Source organism: Vicugna pacos, chromosome 24, assembly GCF_048564905.1.
Source record: "Vicugna pacos chromosome 24, VicPac4, whole genome shotgun sequence".
In the NCBI taxonomy this organism is placed as follows: Eukaryota; Metazoa; Chordata; class Mammalia; order Artiodactyla; family Camelidae; genus Vicugna; species Vicugna pacos.
Window position 1 is genome coordinate 10,789,273 of NC_133010.1, and position 17,778 is coordinate 10,807,050.

Below are 17,778 nucleotides of genomic sequence, written 5' to 3' on the forward strand. Positions count from 1 at the left end.
GGCAAAGGGGGTATTTTTTTTTCCTTAGATGAACATGGAGTTGTGGGGCTATGGCAAAGATGCAGGCTGGGTACACAACTTGGATCAGCCTTGCTGTGCCCCAGTGCCTGGGCACGGCCCCTGCTTGACCACACACTAGAGGAAGTGATTTTTTTCAGGCAAACGCTCAATCTCGTTGAGTCTCCAACGTTTCAACTGTAAGATGGAAATAATCTTGAACTATATTAAATCTTTCCTTGGGTGGGTCAAAACTGTTGACAACCGCTATGCCTGATGATCCAACCTAATAATTCTTGCCCTGCCTATTTACAGGTTTTTTTACGGGAATAAATAAATTATTTCTGTGAATGTGCAGAAAAACACTGTAACTCTGCAAAGAGCATTAACTTTATGAACTGGAGTAGTAATCAGTGTTTTAGATGCTGCACGTGCAACACTTTACAAAAAAATGAAATTATGGAGGTAGCTCTCAGCACCCTTCTTTAAAATGCAGATTCTGGGCCCATCCGCGACCTACCTAGTCAGAAACAGGACATGGTGAGGAACGTGCACTTCTTACAGGAACTCCCGGGGATGATCCAAGTTGGAGACAGTATTTTTCCCAGGAAGCAAATTGACCTCTTTGGTTTGGGGTGGCTTTCTGCTGAAATGGAGGTGTTACCCACACCACTTGGTATGTCCCTTTCCTCATCAATTAAAGAGATTATGAAAAACCGAATGTGCTCTTTTTTAATAACTGGGAAGAGACTTCAGGTAAAGTCAAAAAAATGAACTCAGTCACTAGTTACTAGGAACTGATAAAACCCGACGAAGGTGTCATCCTTTGCTGCAAGACGTCTTCATCACCTTAGTCCGTAATCCACATCTTTTAAAGAGCTCTCAGTGTTGGAGTTCCTGGAGGTGACCCATGACCTCCCCGGCAGCAGGGGCTGGCTGCCCCAGGCCGGCGTAACTTACCCCTCAGAATGTAGTTCTGATAGTTCTGATCGGCCTCAGCTCCCACCTTGATCAAACACGTCAGGCCTTCAGCCACTACAAATTCATGCACCAAATCCTTGTCATCCTGGCAGGAGACGGGAAGAAGAAAAAGAAAGAAGAAGAGACTTCAAATACTGTCCCAGTCCATCCTCTACCCAGGCTGTGCTGTTAAAAGTACGAACAAGCCTTTGAAGCCAGACCGACCTCTGAAGATTGCTCTGCTCTATTCAAATGAAGCATCTTAACTGTTGTCAGAGGAATTTCACAACCAGTCTTCATGTTGCTGTTTGCCAAAGACCAATTATTGCCTTCTGGGCAATCTAATAAAGATAAAGCAAATGAACCCCCTGGCTGTCAGGAATATTTATAGCGATCTGTTTTTCATTCTTTAGAAATCGCCATGCTCCGCTCCCCCACCGTCCCTGGGGACCAGCCACATGACGCTGGCTGGGTTTGAGCACAGGAAACACTGGGCTGCAGCGCAGACCATCGAGGGGAGGATTCCAAGCGATTCGCATGCTTCAAAAGACAGTCCCTAAGGATGGTTACCAGGGGCTTGCAAACGGTATCTGCGAAAGCAAGGGAGCAGTGTTTCCACCTCCCAAGTCATGCTGCTTGCAGGACAAGCGAGGAGGCAGAGCTCAGAACCAGCCACACTGCCCCTCAAAAGAGCCACTTTGGTCGGCCTGCAGACCTGATCAGAGCAGGCAGGACATGGAAGGAATCTCAGGGGCCGTCTAATCCAGTGGCTCTCAAAGAGAGGTCTCCAGACCCACAAGGCACATGAGCATCACCTGGAAACTTGTTAAAAAATGCAAAATACCCGGCCCCATCCTGACTTACTAGACAGGAAACTCCACTGTGAAGCCCAGCAATCAGTGCTTAGCAAGCCCTGCGGGGGATTCAGCGATGCTCAGTCTTCTCACCCCTGCCTCCCTCACAGCAGGATCATCTGCGGAGCTTTGAAAAGGAACAGGAAGCAGGTCCCTACCCAGATGGATTTCATCAATTTGTGGGGTGGGGCCCAGGCTCTGCTATTAAACTCCCCCAGGAAATCCTAAAGGGCAACCAGCTCACGAACCACTGATCTAATCCGACCTTCTCTTTGCAGATAAAGATTCCAGAGTGGCAAACCTTTGGCCAAGATGACCCAACTAGGTCCAGCCAGCCCCCAGCTCCAGTCACTTTCCGGCGGTACCAAGTTCGATGGAGCTCTCTGGGAGGGATATTTCCACTCCTGTTTCAGGAGCCTGCCTCATTGGATTGTGCCTTGTCTCAAATGCAGCTAGGACACATTCATCTCCAATTATAACAACAGAGCAAAAATAAAAAAACCTCAGTGATGTAAATAGCAGAAAGCTTAATGGAATAATGAAAGGTTATTATTCTAGGAATGGTCAGCAAACCATGATTTCTCTCCAAAAAGAAAAACATAATTTACACGCACTGGCACAATTCTCTTGTCTCTATGTTGAAATTAGCTCCTCGTTTTGATTTTATGGCATTTTCCAATTATATGGATGGAGGACTTGAGTTCAGTGGGGGCAGCCAGGCAAAAGCTCCCTTTGAATCAAGAACACACTCTTGCGGTCCAGAGGGCACGGGGGTTGGTGGGGAGTGAGGCGCAGGGTGGGGGGAGCAATGCTTGTGCCCCGAAGGTAATGAGAGACAGCTGTGCTAAGTCAGACTTCAAGATAATCATGGCTTAGGAAGCAAGAGAAAACGGGACAATATCATGAGCTTTTGGAAAATTACTTTACACTCATATGTATAAAGGAAATAAAAATAATTCTCCCTCCATCCATGTTCTTTTCCACCAGCATATGTGAAAAGTGAACATTTAGATGAGCTCATGTCTAGTCAGAAAGGTTTTCCAAGCATGTAACAAATGTTTATTACTTTAACTAAAGCTAGATTCACACATGACTTCATGGTGAAAAAGTACGAACAAGCTCTCAAGAAACCACTCAAGCTAATCGCTAATATTAATATAGCAGAGAGTTGACTGCCTGGCCAAGGTCCTCGGAAAAAACACTGGACAGGGGAGACGGTGTTTACAAAAATAATTCAGTGCCCTAACTAAAATGTATGCACATATATAGATAAGGTGCTTAGGAAATAAAAACATACGGATAAAAAATGTGGAGAATGTCTTCCGAATTGGCAACATACAAGATTTTGAACACATATCCTAAAATATATGGGCATTAATACATGATTTTTAAAACACTGGTTTCTGACTAGAATGAAATCAAAATTTTAACATTAACTGATAAGAGATTATCCTCGACTTTCAGAATTCTCCATAAAAGCCACAATTTAACCTGTGGTCATTTTTTTTTTAAATGCCTACTGGTCAATGAATATTCATCTCAATCCAAATAACCAAGGGCTCTTTCTTTACACCCTTATCCTCTAGTTCCGAAAAGAACCTCCACGTCTAGAAAATGTAAGAGATGATGGAGATACAGACCCGGGGCTGTGGAGAAGGTGATCTAAGCCCCAGACCGCTTGTAGCCTGTGGAGTCCACCCAAAGCATCCCTGCCCTGTGGTTTAGAGCTGTTCTGTGCACGGGTCTGTGGTCTTCCAAAGAGATGAAACTTCTGGTAGCAAACACCTTCTTCCCTGCCTACATAATGCCAACAAAGGCTGCTCTAAAATATCTGTTTGGTGAGTAAGTGCTGGAAACCGCATCCTTGAGAATTCAGAGAGAAAACACTACAGAACAAGCGTGGTGAGGGGATGAAAATGAGACCTGACACGTATTTAACTTTTTCACCATGGAAAACTTTAAACCTATACAAAAGAAGACAGAATAATTTCATGAACCCTAGGTACCAATCATCTCACATCAACCCTGTCTCCTCTATCATCCCAGTCTTCTCTGCTGCCGTATTAATTTGAAGCACGTCTCAAACACCACATCATTTAATCCATAAATATTCCAATATGTACCTTCAAAGTATAGGAACTCTTTTTAAAATTATGTGCTCACAATGAAAAATTAATACTTCCTCAATATTATCAAATGTCTAGTCTTTGATCAAAATTCCAACTGTCTCAAAAATAGATTTTTCTTTCACATTTTGAATTAGGATATAAGTAAGATCCACATATGGCAATTAGCTGATAGAACTTTTAATTGTCTTTTAATTCATCTCTTTATTTTTTTCCTTGAAATTTGTGCGAAGAAACGAGATCATTTGTCTTACAGGGTGGCCTATATTCTGGATTTTGTTGATTACATGCCTGTGGTGTAGTTCAACATGTGCCTTGGTCCTAGATCATTTATAAATTGGTTACTGCATGTAAGAGGCATGATCAGATCCAGGGCTGATTTTGTTGGCTTGATCACGTCCTCCACGGCAGTGTGAGTTTCCATGAGGAAGCAATGTAATATTTGGTTATATTTTATTTCCATCACGTCAGCAGGTCTTGATGCTTAATACCTAGATTGCTTAACTTATTCAGGGTTGCAAAATTCTAACATTCTAATGGATATTCTAACTCTATCATTCCTTCTTACTTCTTAGCTAGAATATTTTTATAAGCAAAACTTCCCCTCCACAATGGCTTGATTATCCTAAAGTCCAAACAGGAAAAGGTCAGATAAGTTAATGATTCTAAAACTTCATCTATGTTTCAAAATAAAGAGCTGGTTCACCAGCATCTCCTTCCAAGGGCGACCAATCATTGTTACTCTTTAGCGTCATGATGAACTCATCAATGCAGATCCATCGTAACTAACACCCTTGTTGGTGCTCACATTGTCCATCTTTAGCCAGCCAGTGGGAGACCCTTCAACGTGCTCCTGACTTCCTTTGGCAAGAATCCTAGTAGTATTTGATAGCTTCCTTGCTATCGATAGGATAAGATGTTCCAAGTTTATTTTACCCGTCTCCCATGCCAGACTTGGAATCAGCTATTTCTCCAAGGAGCGCTGGTTCCTTTCTGTACTTTAAGACCACAATCTCAGTGCTAGTGGTGCCTTTTGCTCGTGGCTTGATCATTGCTGCTAGTCCCGTTCAATAAACTTAGAGCTAGAAATACGCTTTTTTTTTTTGCAAGTTTGTTAAGATAATAAACACCATGGGTTCATTCTGATACTTCTGATTAAATTCAAGAACCCAGAGTTTTTGACTCAATTGTTCTACCTTTCATCAGCTTCCTTCCATACACCAAGAATCCTAACCCTTAAGAACTCTCAGAATGACAAAATAAGAACACACACACACACAACAGTATCAGAATAGCAATATCAACACCACCACCAGCAATAGGATTGTTTTAAAACAGTGGATCTTCGTGTGTGTGTGGTTCTTTTTGTTCTCAGAGTATATCCTCCCCAGGGCACACCAATCGCAGTGTTTTAAAGTCACTTGGAATCTCTCTTCTCTGTGTGGTTCAACTGGCTACTCAATGAGGTGAACACAGGTTTTGAAAGAAGCCGAAGCTGAACAACAGGAACAGCAGGTGGGCTGAGGGACTACACAAATGAGTTAGGGTGAGGAGCGGTGGAGTAAGGGTCCAGCCCTACTGCCATCAGGGATCTGAGTTCGAGAGGAGGACATCGTGGAGGGTGAAGAAGTTTGGCTCAGCTAAAAGCAGGGAGACACAGAGCGATACATGGGAAGTGAAACTCTGGGACAAGTAGCTAGTGAAGTATTTACTAAATTAGAGACAGGAAAGATTGAAGACCGACATTTGCTACAGGAGTATGCAGTTCACCCAGCCTGTTCATCTACTGCTTACGCAGACACTGTCTGAGGCCCCAAAGACTCAGTGATGAAACCTAGGGAGCTCACAGGTGTCCGGACTCAGACAAGTACCCTGTAGTGTCCTAAGTTCTATCCCAGAGATGAGCACAGAGAGCTTTAGAGGCATCTGGAGATCTCCTGACTGCAGTGAGGGCTCATTTAGGGAGAGCATCCCTGGCAGGAAAAGATCCCAGGTGGGCAACTAAGAGACATGGAGAGTGGATCGGGGGTGGCAACGTATCCTGGCAAAGAAGCAATAGGTCCAGGGGCAAAGATGCAGAAGAGAAAGGGCACAGCTTGGCCCCAGAACTTAATCACAGGTGAGACTTTGGTGCAGCCAAGGATGGAGAGGTGGGCAGCAGAGGCCAGATCCAGAAGGACCTCAGCATTACACTGAGAGATTCAGATGTAACCCAGAAGGCGATGCGGAACCAGCAAAAGAAGGACCTCATCAACCCCAAGAAGCTAATGCAGGGATTGAGTTGGGGGGGACCAAAAGCAGGTGTTGCCCATGATGGCAGTTACAATTTTTCCAGAAGAAATGGCACAAACCAAGGCAGACCCCAGACCCCAAGGCACTTCTGAGACGTGCAACATGAGGGTGCAGTGGTGACTCAGGTTCACACCTGTAGCTGTCAGAAGATGAGAAAGAAGGACTCATCTCTAGAAATGTCAAAGAGAAGGGCTCTGCCCTGGGAAAAGGATGAGGGCATGGGTGAACATGTTTAAAAATGGGACAAGAACGTGCAGGTGGGATGGATTGTTGGCCTGACTTTCTGCCAACCCCTTCAGACAGGAAAACACCCAGGAAAGGAATTGCCACTGGCTACAACTATCACCGACAAGGAAAGTCTTAAGAATGAGAAGGAGATGGGAACTGAAGAGAAACGGTATACACGCTAGAGTCTAAAATCATAATAGAAGAATGATGCATCTATCCACTAGACGCGAGCTCAATGCAAATCCATCTTCTCCATGGAGTCGCGTCCCGCCTCTCCTGACCCTGCCCAGGCAAGACGAGCTCACCCTCCACCCCCAGCTCGTTCTTTTGCAGTCTCTTGTGGGTAACAGTCATGGAATCTGCCTGCACACCTGTCCTCATCCTCTGCACTAAGCTTGTGACTCTCCCAGGGGAGAAGCAGAGGGAAGGCTTAGGAGAGGAGGAGAAGGTAGAACCCGACAGGGATGCGCGCACACGGGCACACGGGGGCGCGTCCCTGCGGCGCGGTCCATGGCAGCAGAACCCTGGAAATGAACCCAGCTGTCCGCCAACAGAAGAATGAACAAGGCAACTTGTGGTTTCTTCATACAATGGGATCTTCACTCAGAGCTACCTGGGTAGCGTCCACACCTATTCTGCTCTCACTAAGGAAGCTGAAACAGGATACACACAGCATGATAACATGCATGCAAAGTTAACAGAGAGGAACATCGCATGTGGTTGGTGAATATTCACCACGAGTATGGAAACGGGCATTTGCATGATAAACACGACACAGGACACTGAGGGGGCCCAGGGTGGGGTGGGAAGAGGGCGTTTAGTATTGAAGAGGCGAACACAAGACTTCAATTGTATCTATAGCAGGTATTTTTTAAATCTTTAGTCAATATGGGAAAATACTGTGATTTGATAGTTTCCTTTACTTCTCATTTTGCTTGAAATATTCCATATGGTAAAAATACATAACTGATATTTTGGCCAAATTTACATTGTACCCTGAAGAGACTTTTCATTTTTGTAATCAGTAAAAGGTAGAACCTTGTCTGCATCTAATCCCACAAGCCATACAAAAACAAGACCTGAGAGAACTTTTTTCTTTTTTACCTGAAATATCTGCTTCAGGGAGAAAAGGGCCCTTCTTAAATCTCGTCCACTGGAGTTGTACAGTTTTTCTGAAAGAAAGAATACAACATAGAAAATTAATCAAACTGACGCAACAGATGGTAAAAACACAGAGAGGATGCTTTTATTCTAGAGTTCCACAACAATGCTAGAATTTCCACTGGAAAAGTATGCAAAAGAAATTCATTTAGGATACAGACCTCACCCCCAACACGGTAAAGAATTGTCTGGGCTGTTACAGGAGGCGGGTGGAGGGGAGGTGTGAGTCGTGGGAAAGGTGCCCAGGTCTGAACCCTTAGCCCTCGCCCTCCCTCTCTCCAGTCCAGCTGTTCCTAGACTACTGTACTCAATCGCCAATTATATCCAGAAAATTAATGCAGCCAAGACGGAAGTGGTCCTTCTGCCTCTCTCCTTCCCTGCTCCCAGCCCCGGCACCACCATGCTTTCTGCAGTTGGGCTCAGACATCTTGAGTTGCCTCCTTTCCCTGGGATCTGAGGCTCACCTCGACAGACCCAGGAGCAGCACCGTGGCTCTAAGGGCTGACTGGCTCCCGTGGTGACGGCCCTTTCAGCAGGAGCCCCACCTTAGCTCTGCCTGCACCTGGGTTCTCACTCATGTGAGATGGGTTCAAGGAGGGGTCCTGGCCAGGAGCAAGGAAGATGGCAGAGCCCCGCTCTGATATGATGAAGTGGAATGCAAAATTATTTAAAATACTTAGAACACTAGAGTTCAAAGCCATACCACGTTCATGGCCAGCAACCCTGAGCTTCAATGCCACCCCCAGTGGAAGGGGGTGGTAATGGCAGAGCCACATTCTCCCCTTGTGTGAGCGGCATGGACCTGAGTGGAAGGGTCTGGAACATACAGCTCTAAGAGACTTAGCATAAGTCTAGTTATGAGGAGAGGCCCACTTTGCACCCTGGAGGTAAACAGGCCCCCATCTGAGAATGACTTAAAATGATGGAGGGGGGTGAGGCTCAGTATTTGAACAGCAGTAGCCTCCTCAGAGGCCTCCCTATGGACATCTTGCCCTCTCCCCTTCTTCTCATTCACTCTCCTGACCAAGGCCAGAAGCACTGGGCGAAAACGACCCACCAGTGACATCATTGCGCCCATTTAAACCCTTCAGTGGCTGCCCTGAGCATGAAATCCAAAATCCTTCATGTGGTCCGTCAAACCCTCAGTCACACAGCCCTGGCCCCCCTCCCTTGCTGTGCTGCAGACACCCTGGTCTCTTGGCTCCTTAGGAGGCCAGGCTCCTCCAGACTCACAACCTACACACACAGCTTAAGGGGCAGAAGTGGGATTCTGTGAGGACGGGGCCTGGGGGGCGGTATCTGACCCCAGGGCCTCCCAGTTGTCTGCCCACCACGGAATGCACCACCTGTAAATACAATATACGGTCCACAGTCGCTTGTTAATTATGATGTTTCAATTAAGAGAGAACCCTTCACCTTCCTGAACATAAGGAGCCAGGAAGACTCCAAAAGAACCAACCATCCCCGAACTAAACATCTAATTCATCACAGACTCTAAGAAATGAGGCCTGATGACTTGCAAGGGACCTCTAAAGTGTCTGCATGGCCTCAAAAGACATAAGTAATAAATAAACAGACTGAGCTGAGTCACCCCTGTAGTACCTGAGTCCCTGGGCGATCATTTCTTCCTCCAGTTTCTACAGCTCACATCTTGGAATGTTCAAATTTCGGAGGAACGGACTTTGTCTTTTGCCAGTACCATTTCTAATAAGTAAGAATAAAGCTCTCAGATGCAAGCCGAGGGCTACAAACACCCTGAAGAACAGGGCCAGATTTAGCGTATCCAGCAAGAGGATCAGCAGAAGAGAGCCAATTCCACCACCTCCTTATAAGCTAACAAGGCTTGTGTTGGACCTTCCGGCTTATATACCACCAGGTGACAGGCAGAAATACGTCTTAAATAGGTTCACAATTTCCTAGTTAGAGTCTCCTGTAGTTACTAGTGATTTGTCACGGATTGAAATTCATCTGAATAAGGATTATGATTTGTCGTATTCTGACTGTTAAGATTCTAGTATTTGGTGCTATAGTCAAAATACTGGTTTTTTTTTTAATTAGGATTAAGTATTAGTAGAAAAAAATTCAGATGAGAATGACCTTTTGTCGAGGATTTTTAATGTCTGTTCTTGAGGAACATTCACCTACAGTTTTCGTTTCTTGTAATGTGGACACTGAGGCGCCTCACGAGCTGGGAGTGTTCCCGCCTCTTCTACTTTCAGAACAAGCTTGTGCAGACTGGCAATTTTTTATTCCTTAAATGTTTGGCAGAGTTCTCCAGTGAAACTGCCTGTGCCCAGAGTTTTCTTTAGTAAAAAAGGTTTTTAACTCTGGATTCAATTTCTTCAGTTAACATAGGGCTATTCTGATTACCCATTTCTTGAAGGAGCTTCGGTAATTTATGTCTTTCGAGGTATTTCTCCATCTCCTTTAAGTTGTAAAAAAAAAATGTATGGATATAAGGTTGTCCATAATACTCCCATATCATCCTTTTATTGCCTACAGCAATCTCCTCTCTTTTACCCCTGATACTAGTAATCTGTCTTTTTTCCTTTTTGCTTGGTCAGTCAGGCTAGAGATGTATCAATTTTATCAGTCCTTTCAATGAATCAGCTTTTCAGCACATTCCTTTTTTCATTGCTTTTATGATTTCTATTTCATTATTTTCTCCCTTCTGCTTGCTTTTGGCTTAATTTGCTGTTTTTTTTTTTCCAGTTTCTTATGGTGGAAACTTAATCGATTTGAGAAGACCGTTCTTCTTGTGGAATGTAAGTATTTGATGCTACACATTTCTCTCTAAGCACTACTTTGGCTGCATTCTGCAAACTTAAGACATATTGTGTTTTTATTTTCATTCAGTTCAAAATTGAATAAGAGTTGAACATTTCATTCATTTCAAAAGGGAATAACTCAATTCTGTGGGGTTTTTTGTTGTCGTTGCTAACCTCTGGTTTCTTTAGAAGTATCCGCTTAGCTTCCGAATACTAGGGGTTTTCCAGGCATCTTTCCATTACTGATTACTAGTTTAATTTCTTTATGGTTAGAACATATACTTTGTATGATATCAATTATATTAAGTTTATTAAGGTTTAATTCATGGCCCAGAATACGGTTTTTTCTTGATGACAGTCTCACGAACACATGAGAAGAATGTGTATTCTGCCATTATTGAGGGGAACTGTTCCATAAATACTTACCAGGTAAATGGCGGTGCTGTTCAGGTCTTCTATTCTTACCAAGCTTCCATTGGTCTGTTCAGCATTTTTCTGTGACAGGACTACTGAACTCTCTGTTATACTGGGTTTGTCTATTTCTCTTCTTAACTTTATGAGGTTTTGCTCTAGGTCCTTTGAAGTCCTGTTGTTAAGTACACTCATAAGTAGGATGGTTGCAGCTTTTAGGTTAATTGACCTTTTATCATTATGTAATGTCTCTCTTCATCCCTGGCAATATTCCTTGTTTTAAAGTCTACTTCTCTAATACTAATATGGTTAGTCAGTGCTTGGTTAGTGTTAGCATGATGTATCTTTTTTTCCATCCTTTTATTTCTAACCTGTCTATGTAAAGTTTCTTGTAGATACAGTTGCAACTTGTTTTTGTTTAATCTGACTATCTTTTAATTGGAATGCGTTCTCTGTATTTTTAACCTCTAGGACATCACAAAAGACTCCTCTGTGGCACTAGAACAGAAGACTTCAGGGAAGCCTCACCCTTTGATGAGAAACATCCTTGTACGAATGCCAAAGATATCTCGGAGTGGTGCCAAAAATCTCTCCCCCTCCCTTTTTTGCCAAGTGTCTTAATTAAAACAAACAACAATTTCTATTGGAGGAATAAGTACTGTTCATTCCAATTGTCTTTAATTTTTTAAAAACTTAGTTATGTTTTATTTAAATAATTGTCTATTCCAAACAAAGCTGAATAATAAAGTGGTATGATTTCCAAATAATAATTCTTTCCTTAATATGAGGAAATTATTATAAGAATATTATCTATTTCAGCTGAAATGTCCTTTAAAATATTTTGCTTTTTAATTCCATAAGCCATAAAGCACGAGGTGAGGTCTAGATCATAAATCCTTCCATCTGGCATCTGTTAAATTCTAGCTTTTTTTTTTTCAATCTTTCATAAAAGTGATTGGCAGTGAAATTTCATTTTTATGGTCAAAGATACCCTCTCCCAACATACTGCAAACCTTCCCTTTTTCTCTGCAATAAACATTTTAATAAATGTTATGACTCTGTCCCCATATCTCATGAGAATAATACTGGAATCAAAATTAAAATGATCAAATATTCATCCAAAGAAATACTCTAGAATACTGACTTTTTGGAATAGGCAATTGATATTACCTCTCTAAAAAGAACCAATATCGTGATGTAAAATGTAATCACAGTGAATTAAAACTCAAAATTGCCATCTATTTTAAAAACATAGCGGTACCAAAAAGTCTCTATGCACTACTTGACTTGTTCTCCTGATTTTAAACATACATTTTAAGAGACACCACTGTTTACCAAGAGGTTAGAAAGGATTAGGGATGAAAGATGTCTGTAAATGACATATGATTTGTTATTTTATGAGAGGTACAATTCTTGCTGGTAGAAGAGGAGCCAGCAGGTGTTTTTTACCACATCCAGTATCATACCCAAACCAAAGACTGCTACTGGCCCTTTGATGGGCCGTAAGAGAGGTACTCCTTCCCACAGCCCAAGTCCTGGCTTCCCTGCTGCTGGGCTAGCGTGCCACGGGCGGTGTGGTCTGGAGCTTTAACTGCTGGGGGACACTCTGAGTTCAAGCAACTGAGTGTTCCATTTATGTCACATCCAGGCCTCATCAAACAAAAAGTCAGGTTCACCAGGGCTGTGCTGGCCTCCCCTTTAGCTTAAATGAGTGTGAAGGGCCCACCTAGCAACAGAGGGTAGCCTACCGGCTTCCCAAGGGTATGCTTCATGAGTGCCTGCCCTACTGAACATCAATCACTCCTTTAGAAGCAGGCTGTGTATGCAAAATTCAGGAGTGAGTCCCAGTCCTGAGTGACATGGGGAATCTGAGGCTTCCTCAATGCAGGGTGACTGATAGCCTCGGGGCGCCCTTGTTCTGCCTTGAGCGTCTGCAACTGCTCTGTGTGGATCTTGCAGGTGTGTCTGTGGGTCTGTACGTGTGGGTGTCACTGCTCCCTTGGCTTAAGCCCATGGATGGTGGGGCAGAGCGGGGAGGCCCTCTGACCCTCCACCTACACCCAATAAACTGTGTAGACTGCCCCAATGGGCCTCAAGTCCCAAGGGAGGGAATTTATGCATGCACATTGCCTGAAAATCAGGCAATGCAAAAGAAAAAAAGACCCCAAATGCTTGCTGAACGGGGAGGAGGGAACTGGAGCCCACCCTAAGCCAGCAAGAGGGCAGCTCCTGAGGCTTCACCTGTCTGTGAACTTCACACTTCTCCCAGGAACTCAGACGTAGCTCCTTTCTACTCCTTGTCCACCTCAGTTGTGGACACATGCCAGTGAGGATGGTGCAGCCCTCCCAGGGGGCCATGTAGGGAAAAAGACGGTTCCTGCCACCAAGACTCAGCTTCAGGGTCCTAAGCCACAGCATTAGGGAAAAGGGTGCCTGGGGGACTAAATAGTGAGATGTGGGACCCCTCCCGGCAAACATCAGAAGAGCACAGCAGGAAAACTCAAAGCGGAATCCTCGTGTGTAAAATGTAGGACTGGGATCAGGTTGGAGCCCGAAAGGTTGGCCATTCTCCTGAAGCTTTGAGACTGCCACGTCCCAAGTGTGCAGAGACGCCCCCGCCCACCAGCACACCCCCGGGTGGCAGGGAGCTCACGACAGCTCAGGCTACGGAAGGTCCCATGGAATGGAATTGGCAGTGCTGGCCCCAGCAGCTGGGGAGACGCTGAGAGTGGGGGCGATCATACATTCATTATTCTCAGGTCAAGCACAGCCCAAGCTTGGCCAGTAAATGAAAGTGCCCATTTATTCCCCCACCCCTTCCACATTGAATCTGCCTGGGGGCAGTCATTTGTGTGGTGTTAGCCTTTGAGGAAAGGGCAATTAGGAGCCTACAAGCGCGGTGGGGATCAGAAGTGTAATCAGAACATCACTTCTTAAGTCTTCATAATCCCTCTCGTCTTTTCTCTCCATGGTTCGTGCCGTTTAAAATGAAAGATGCAATTAGTGTATTACAAGCTCAACTCACTTATAATAACAAGGAGTAGAGGGCAAATTAATTAAAGGCCATTGGGAACCATTCCTGCTCTGTCTTTGGGGAGGAAACCTGCATGGCTCACAAATCTCAGTGCTGAAAAGCACAGCCACAGAGGTCCCATGCCTCCTGCTCAGCCAAGAGCACAATAAAGAAAAGCTTCAGTGTGGGGGGAAAGACAGACCTGAGCATCAGAAGGGACCAGGGGAAAAAACAGAACCAACTTACATCAGTGAGAGAATTTGGAGGGGAGGAAACAAAGGCATGTGAGTGTGTCTAGCAAAGCGGGAGAGGGAAAGATACATCCAGAAAATCACTGAGTTTAATCATGACAGCACAGCCTTATCTCACCAAGAGGCAAACTCAGTAACCAAGCACTCTGGGTGGGGGGGGGGGACCTGGACCAAGACCCCGGAGTCCCTCCTCTGCACAGGAGACAATAACCTTCTTCCTACCCTTGGGCTGCTGTGAAAGGCATCACGTGTAGAGAGGAAATTTATTCATCGGCAGAACGCCATGCCTACACTTAGAACTCCGTCCGCACCAGCTACAGAGAACACAACCAGCACGATTTTTCAGGCGCAGCAATGAGAAAAGAGCTCCCGCTTTGCCCAGACGTAGCTGGGACACCTGCCCTTCAGGCTCCCAGTGAGAACTGGCAAAGGACAACCCCGTGAAATGTGACAAAAGACAGCCTGGAGACGGTCGGTGCCTTCTCTCCCCAGTCAGGAAGCCCAAGGCCCAAGTTACCATCAGCACTGAGTCCAAAGAAATCTACTCTGGAAATTGTTCCCATGAATTCAACTGGGTCACATGATACACTGATGACGGGGAAGTGTAACCCATTTCAACCTGAAACTATTACTCATTATTACACGCTGATTTTTTTTAATTAAAAATAGGCGGCAGAGTAGAAACTTTGTTCTTCAGTGAAAAAACTGCTGAGTCAGATTTTGGAAACCTTTTTTTTTTTCCGGTGACTTTTAAGTTTTTTGGAATCATAGACTCTTTTGAAAGTCAGATACAGGTCATAAAGAGACATTCAGACACACAAAATGTTAATACAATTTCAGGGGAAATGAGCACCCAGAAGCTTCCTACAGGACTTCAGGAGAGTCTATGGACCAAGAGGTAAGAATCCTTGATCCAAGCCAACATCATCATCTCAGAGGTGAAAAAACTAAAGCCTGAGAAGGGATGTCACCACTGGCCCCAGCGCTGGGATTGCAGGCTCTCAGAAGTGGGGGAGAGTCACTGAAAAGGAAATGCCTTGTGGAAATGAGATGACCATATGTTTTGTGTATACAGTAAAAATAAACAACTGGGCCACTGAAACTCACATCCTAACCAGGACATCCCTGTCAGTGTGTAAATTCAGGGAGAAAATACATACCCATAAAAGCAAGGGCTTCTCTTCTGGGGGGGCTGACAGGGACAAGTGCCAGTGATGACGAGGGTGAAGAGGGATGCGTGAGGGTCCCCCATCAGCCGAGGGGCGGCCCCCTCAACCTGAGAGTGGAGAGGCTAGATGTGAATGATGAGAAGGTCCCAAGACCTGAGGTGGCAGGACTGCTTAAGACGACCTCACTGAATCCCAAATTTCCTTGGAGTGTTATCACCCTTTAGACATTTTTAACGTCATCCTTTTAACAATCCTTTATTGTCCTTTGTGCAGGGACTATGCTAAGCACCCTGGGGACAGAGGTAAATGAAGGCAGTCTCAGGGGTCAAGAGTTGATGGCTGAGAGATGGGGAGGACAGACATGGCCCCCAATAATGCCAATGTCATGTGAGTGGGAGATGGCGATACTTGGGGGGCACAGAGGAAGGAATGGAAGACCCTGTGAAGCAAGGGACTGGAGATGGAGATTCAGATGCAGGGACACGGACTTCAAAGGCTTGAGGGAAAATGAAGCATCCGGAGAAGGGCTGTGCAGAAGGGAAACTGAGGGAGACGAACGAGTCAGCGTGCGGCGTGGACGGCTGCAGAGGGAAGCGTGCCTGCAAAGGGCACAACACTTCAGCACAGCCAGTCCGTGGACAGGTCATGCAGGGTGAGCATCAGGTTGACAACTCCATGCTGCTGTGCCCTGGGGTTTTGGCTTCTGTCTCTCAGGCAGGAAGGAATCCAATGAGACAGGGTTTCATTAAGCTCACGACCAGCATGGCCAGTGAGGGCAGGTGGATGGAAGGGAGACGGAGCAGGAAACCAGTTAGGAAATGCCTGGAATCATGCAAGCAAGGGGTGATGGGTCAGGGCAAGAACAGTGGGGATGGTGAAGAGGGGCTGACTTGAGAGAGCTTTAGGGATAGACCTGAATGCGGGACAAAGTGGGTGGTGGGCTCCCAGATTCTGGCATGGCCCCCCGGGAGGGGCCACTCCCTGAGAGATGGGACACTGGAGGAGCGTGCGCACTCACTGCCAGCCAGCAGTCCCCCTGCCTCGAAATGGATGCCCTGAGAGAGCTGAATGCCATCCTTGACGCTTTGGGAGGTCACCCAGGGTCAGAAGCCTCGCTCTCTGCCTTCATGCGGTGGCCTGGAAGAGGGGTTTCCTGCTTCAGCCACCTCTCCCCTCCCTGTGAGACAGGTCACCTCCTCCTGGAGATACCTCCCTCACCTCCCCAGCTTCTCTGTAAATTCCTAGTATCCACCCATATTGTCACACTTGCCACTCAGGGCTGGAGTGAGTTCTCATGATGATGTTATTTTTAACCCTACAAATCAGCCACCATCCTTAAATTTTCACAGTCGGTGTTGGTTGAAATATTTCCAATATGTAATGATCCTTTTGCAATTCTCCCCCCTTCACTAAACTGTGAGCTCCTTGCTGTCAGGGCCCGTGGATAACTCACTTTTATATTCCCATGACTGACCACAAACTGACTTAAGTTGGCCAAGGGGGGCTGGAAAAAGAACTCAGAAGGAACACTTCCCATTCAGATTCCTAATACCTCCCCCACATCTGGCCTGGTTACGGCTTCACAGGTTAGCCGAACCTAAGAACATGCTAGAGTCTTGCCTTCCATGAACAGGCCCAGCCCCCAAAAGACATAACCCCACTCTGCCATGTCCCTGTGGCCACACTGCCAAAGACGACATGAAAAGTAGTATATCGGCAATCACAACCACCAAAACTGGGAAGCCACCTTGATGTCCTTCGACTGGATAAGCAAAATGTGGTACATCAGACAATGGAATATTATTTGGCGATAAACAGAAATGAGCTATCAACTCACAAAAAGACATGAAGGAATCTTAAGTGCATGTTCCTAAGTGAAAAAGCCAATCTGAAAAGACTGCACACTGTATGATTCCTGCTATAGGACAGTCTGGAAAAGGAAAAACCATGGGAACAATAAAAAGATCAGTGGTTTCCAGGCACTCGGAGGGGAAGAGAGAAAGAAGAATAATTAGATGGCGCACAGAGGATGCTGAGGGCAGTGAAATTATTCCACGTGACACGCTCATGGTGGGCACACATCAAAATATATTTGTCCAAACCCAGAGAATGCATAACACAAAGAAGGAACCCAAATGTAAACGATAAACCTTAGTTAATAAAAATGCATCAATATTTGTACATCAGTTATAGCAAGGTACCACACTCCTGCAAGATATCGATAACAGGAAGTTGGGGGAGGTTGGAGGGGCATCTGGGAACTCTGCACTTCTTAATGTTTTCTGTAACATTAGAACTGCTCCCCTCAAAAATAATGTCTATTAAAAAAAGCATAACCAAAGGCGAGAGCCCACAGGAAGTGAAAGGCTGTGGGCCTGGAGGTTACGGAGGACACTGCTCTTCACAATCTCTTTGTGCACATGTGGCCGCAGGCCTGAGATGCGGCATATCCTGTCACAAAGCATCACTTGTCTTCCCAACTGCACTTTCCCTGCACCAGAACCAACCCTCACCCACACAGGTTTCCCTCCAGCCCCGGCAGCCCCTG

At 45.3% G+C, this 17,778-nt stretch overlaps 1 protein-coding gene across 4 annotated transcripts in view; it reads right to left on the reverse strand.

The window, feature by feature from the left end:
- FHOD3 (formin homology 2 domain containing 3) overlaps window positions 1-17,778 on the reverse strand; it is a 402,137-nt gene that overhangs the window by 224,208 nt on the left and 160,151 nt on the right. For all 4 annotated transcript variants that reach the window (XM_072948976.1, XM_072948975.1, XM_072948981.1 and 1 more), the window contains exons 4-5: window positions 7,562-7,629; window positions 958-1,063 (exon numbers count right to left, since the gene is read on the reverse strand). In XM_072948976.1, coding sequence (XP_072805077.1) covers window positions 958-1,063; window positions 7,562-7,629 — 174 coding nt within the window. The remainder of the gene's footprint in view (window positions 1-957; window positions 1,064-7,561; window positions 7,630-17,778) is intronic.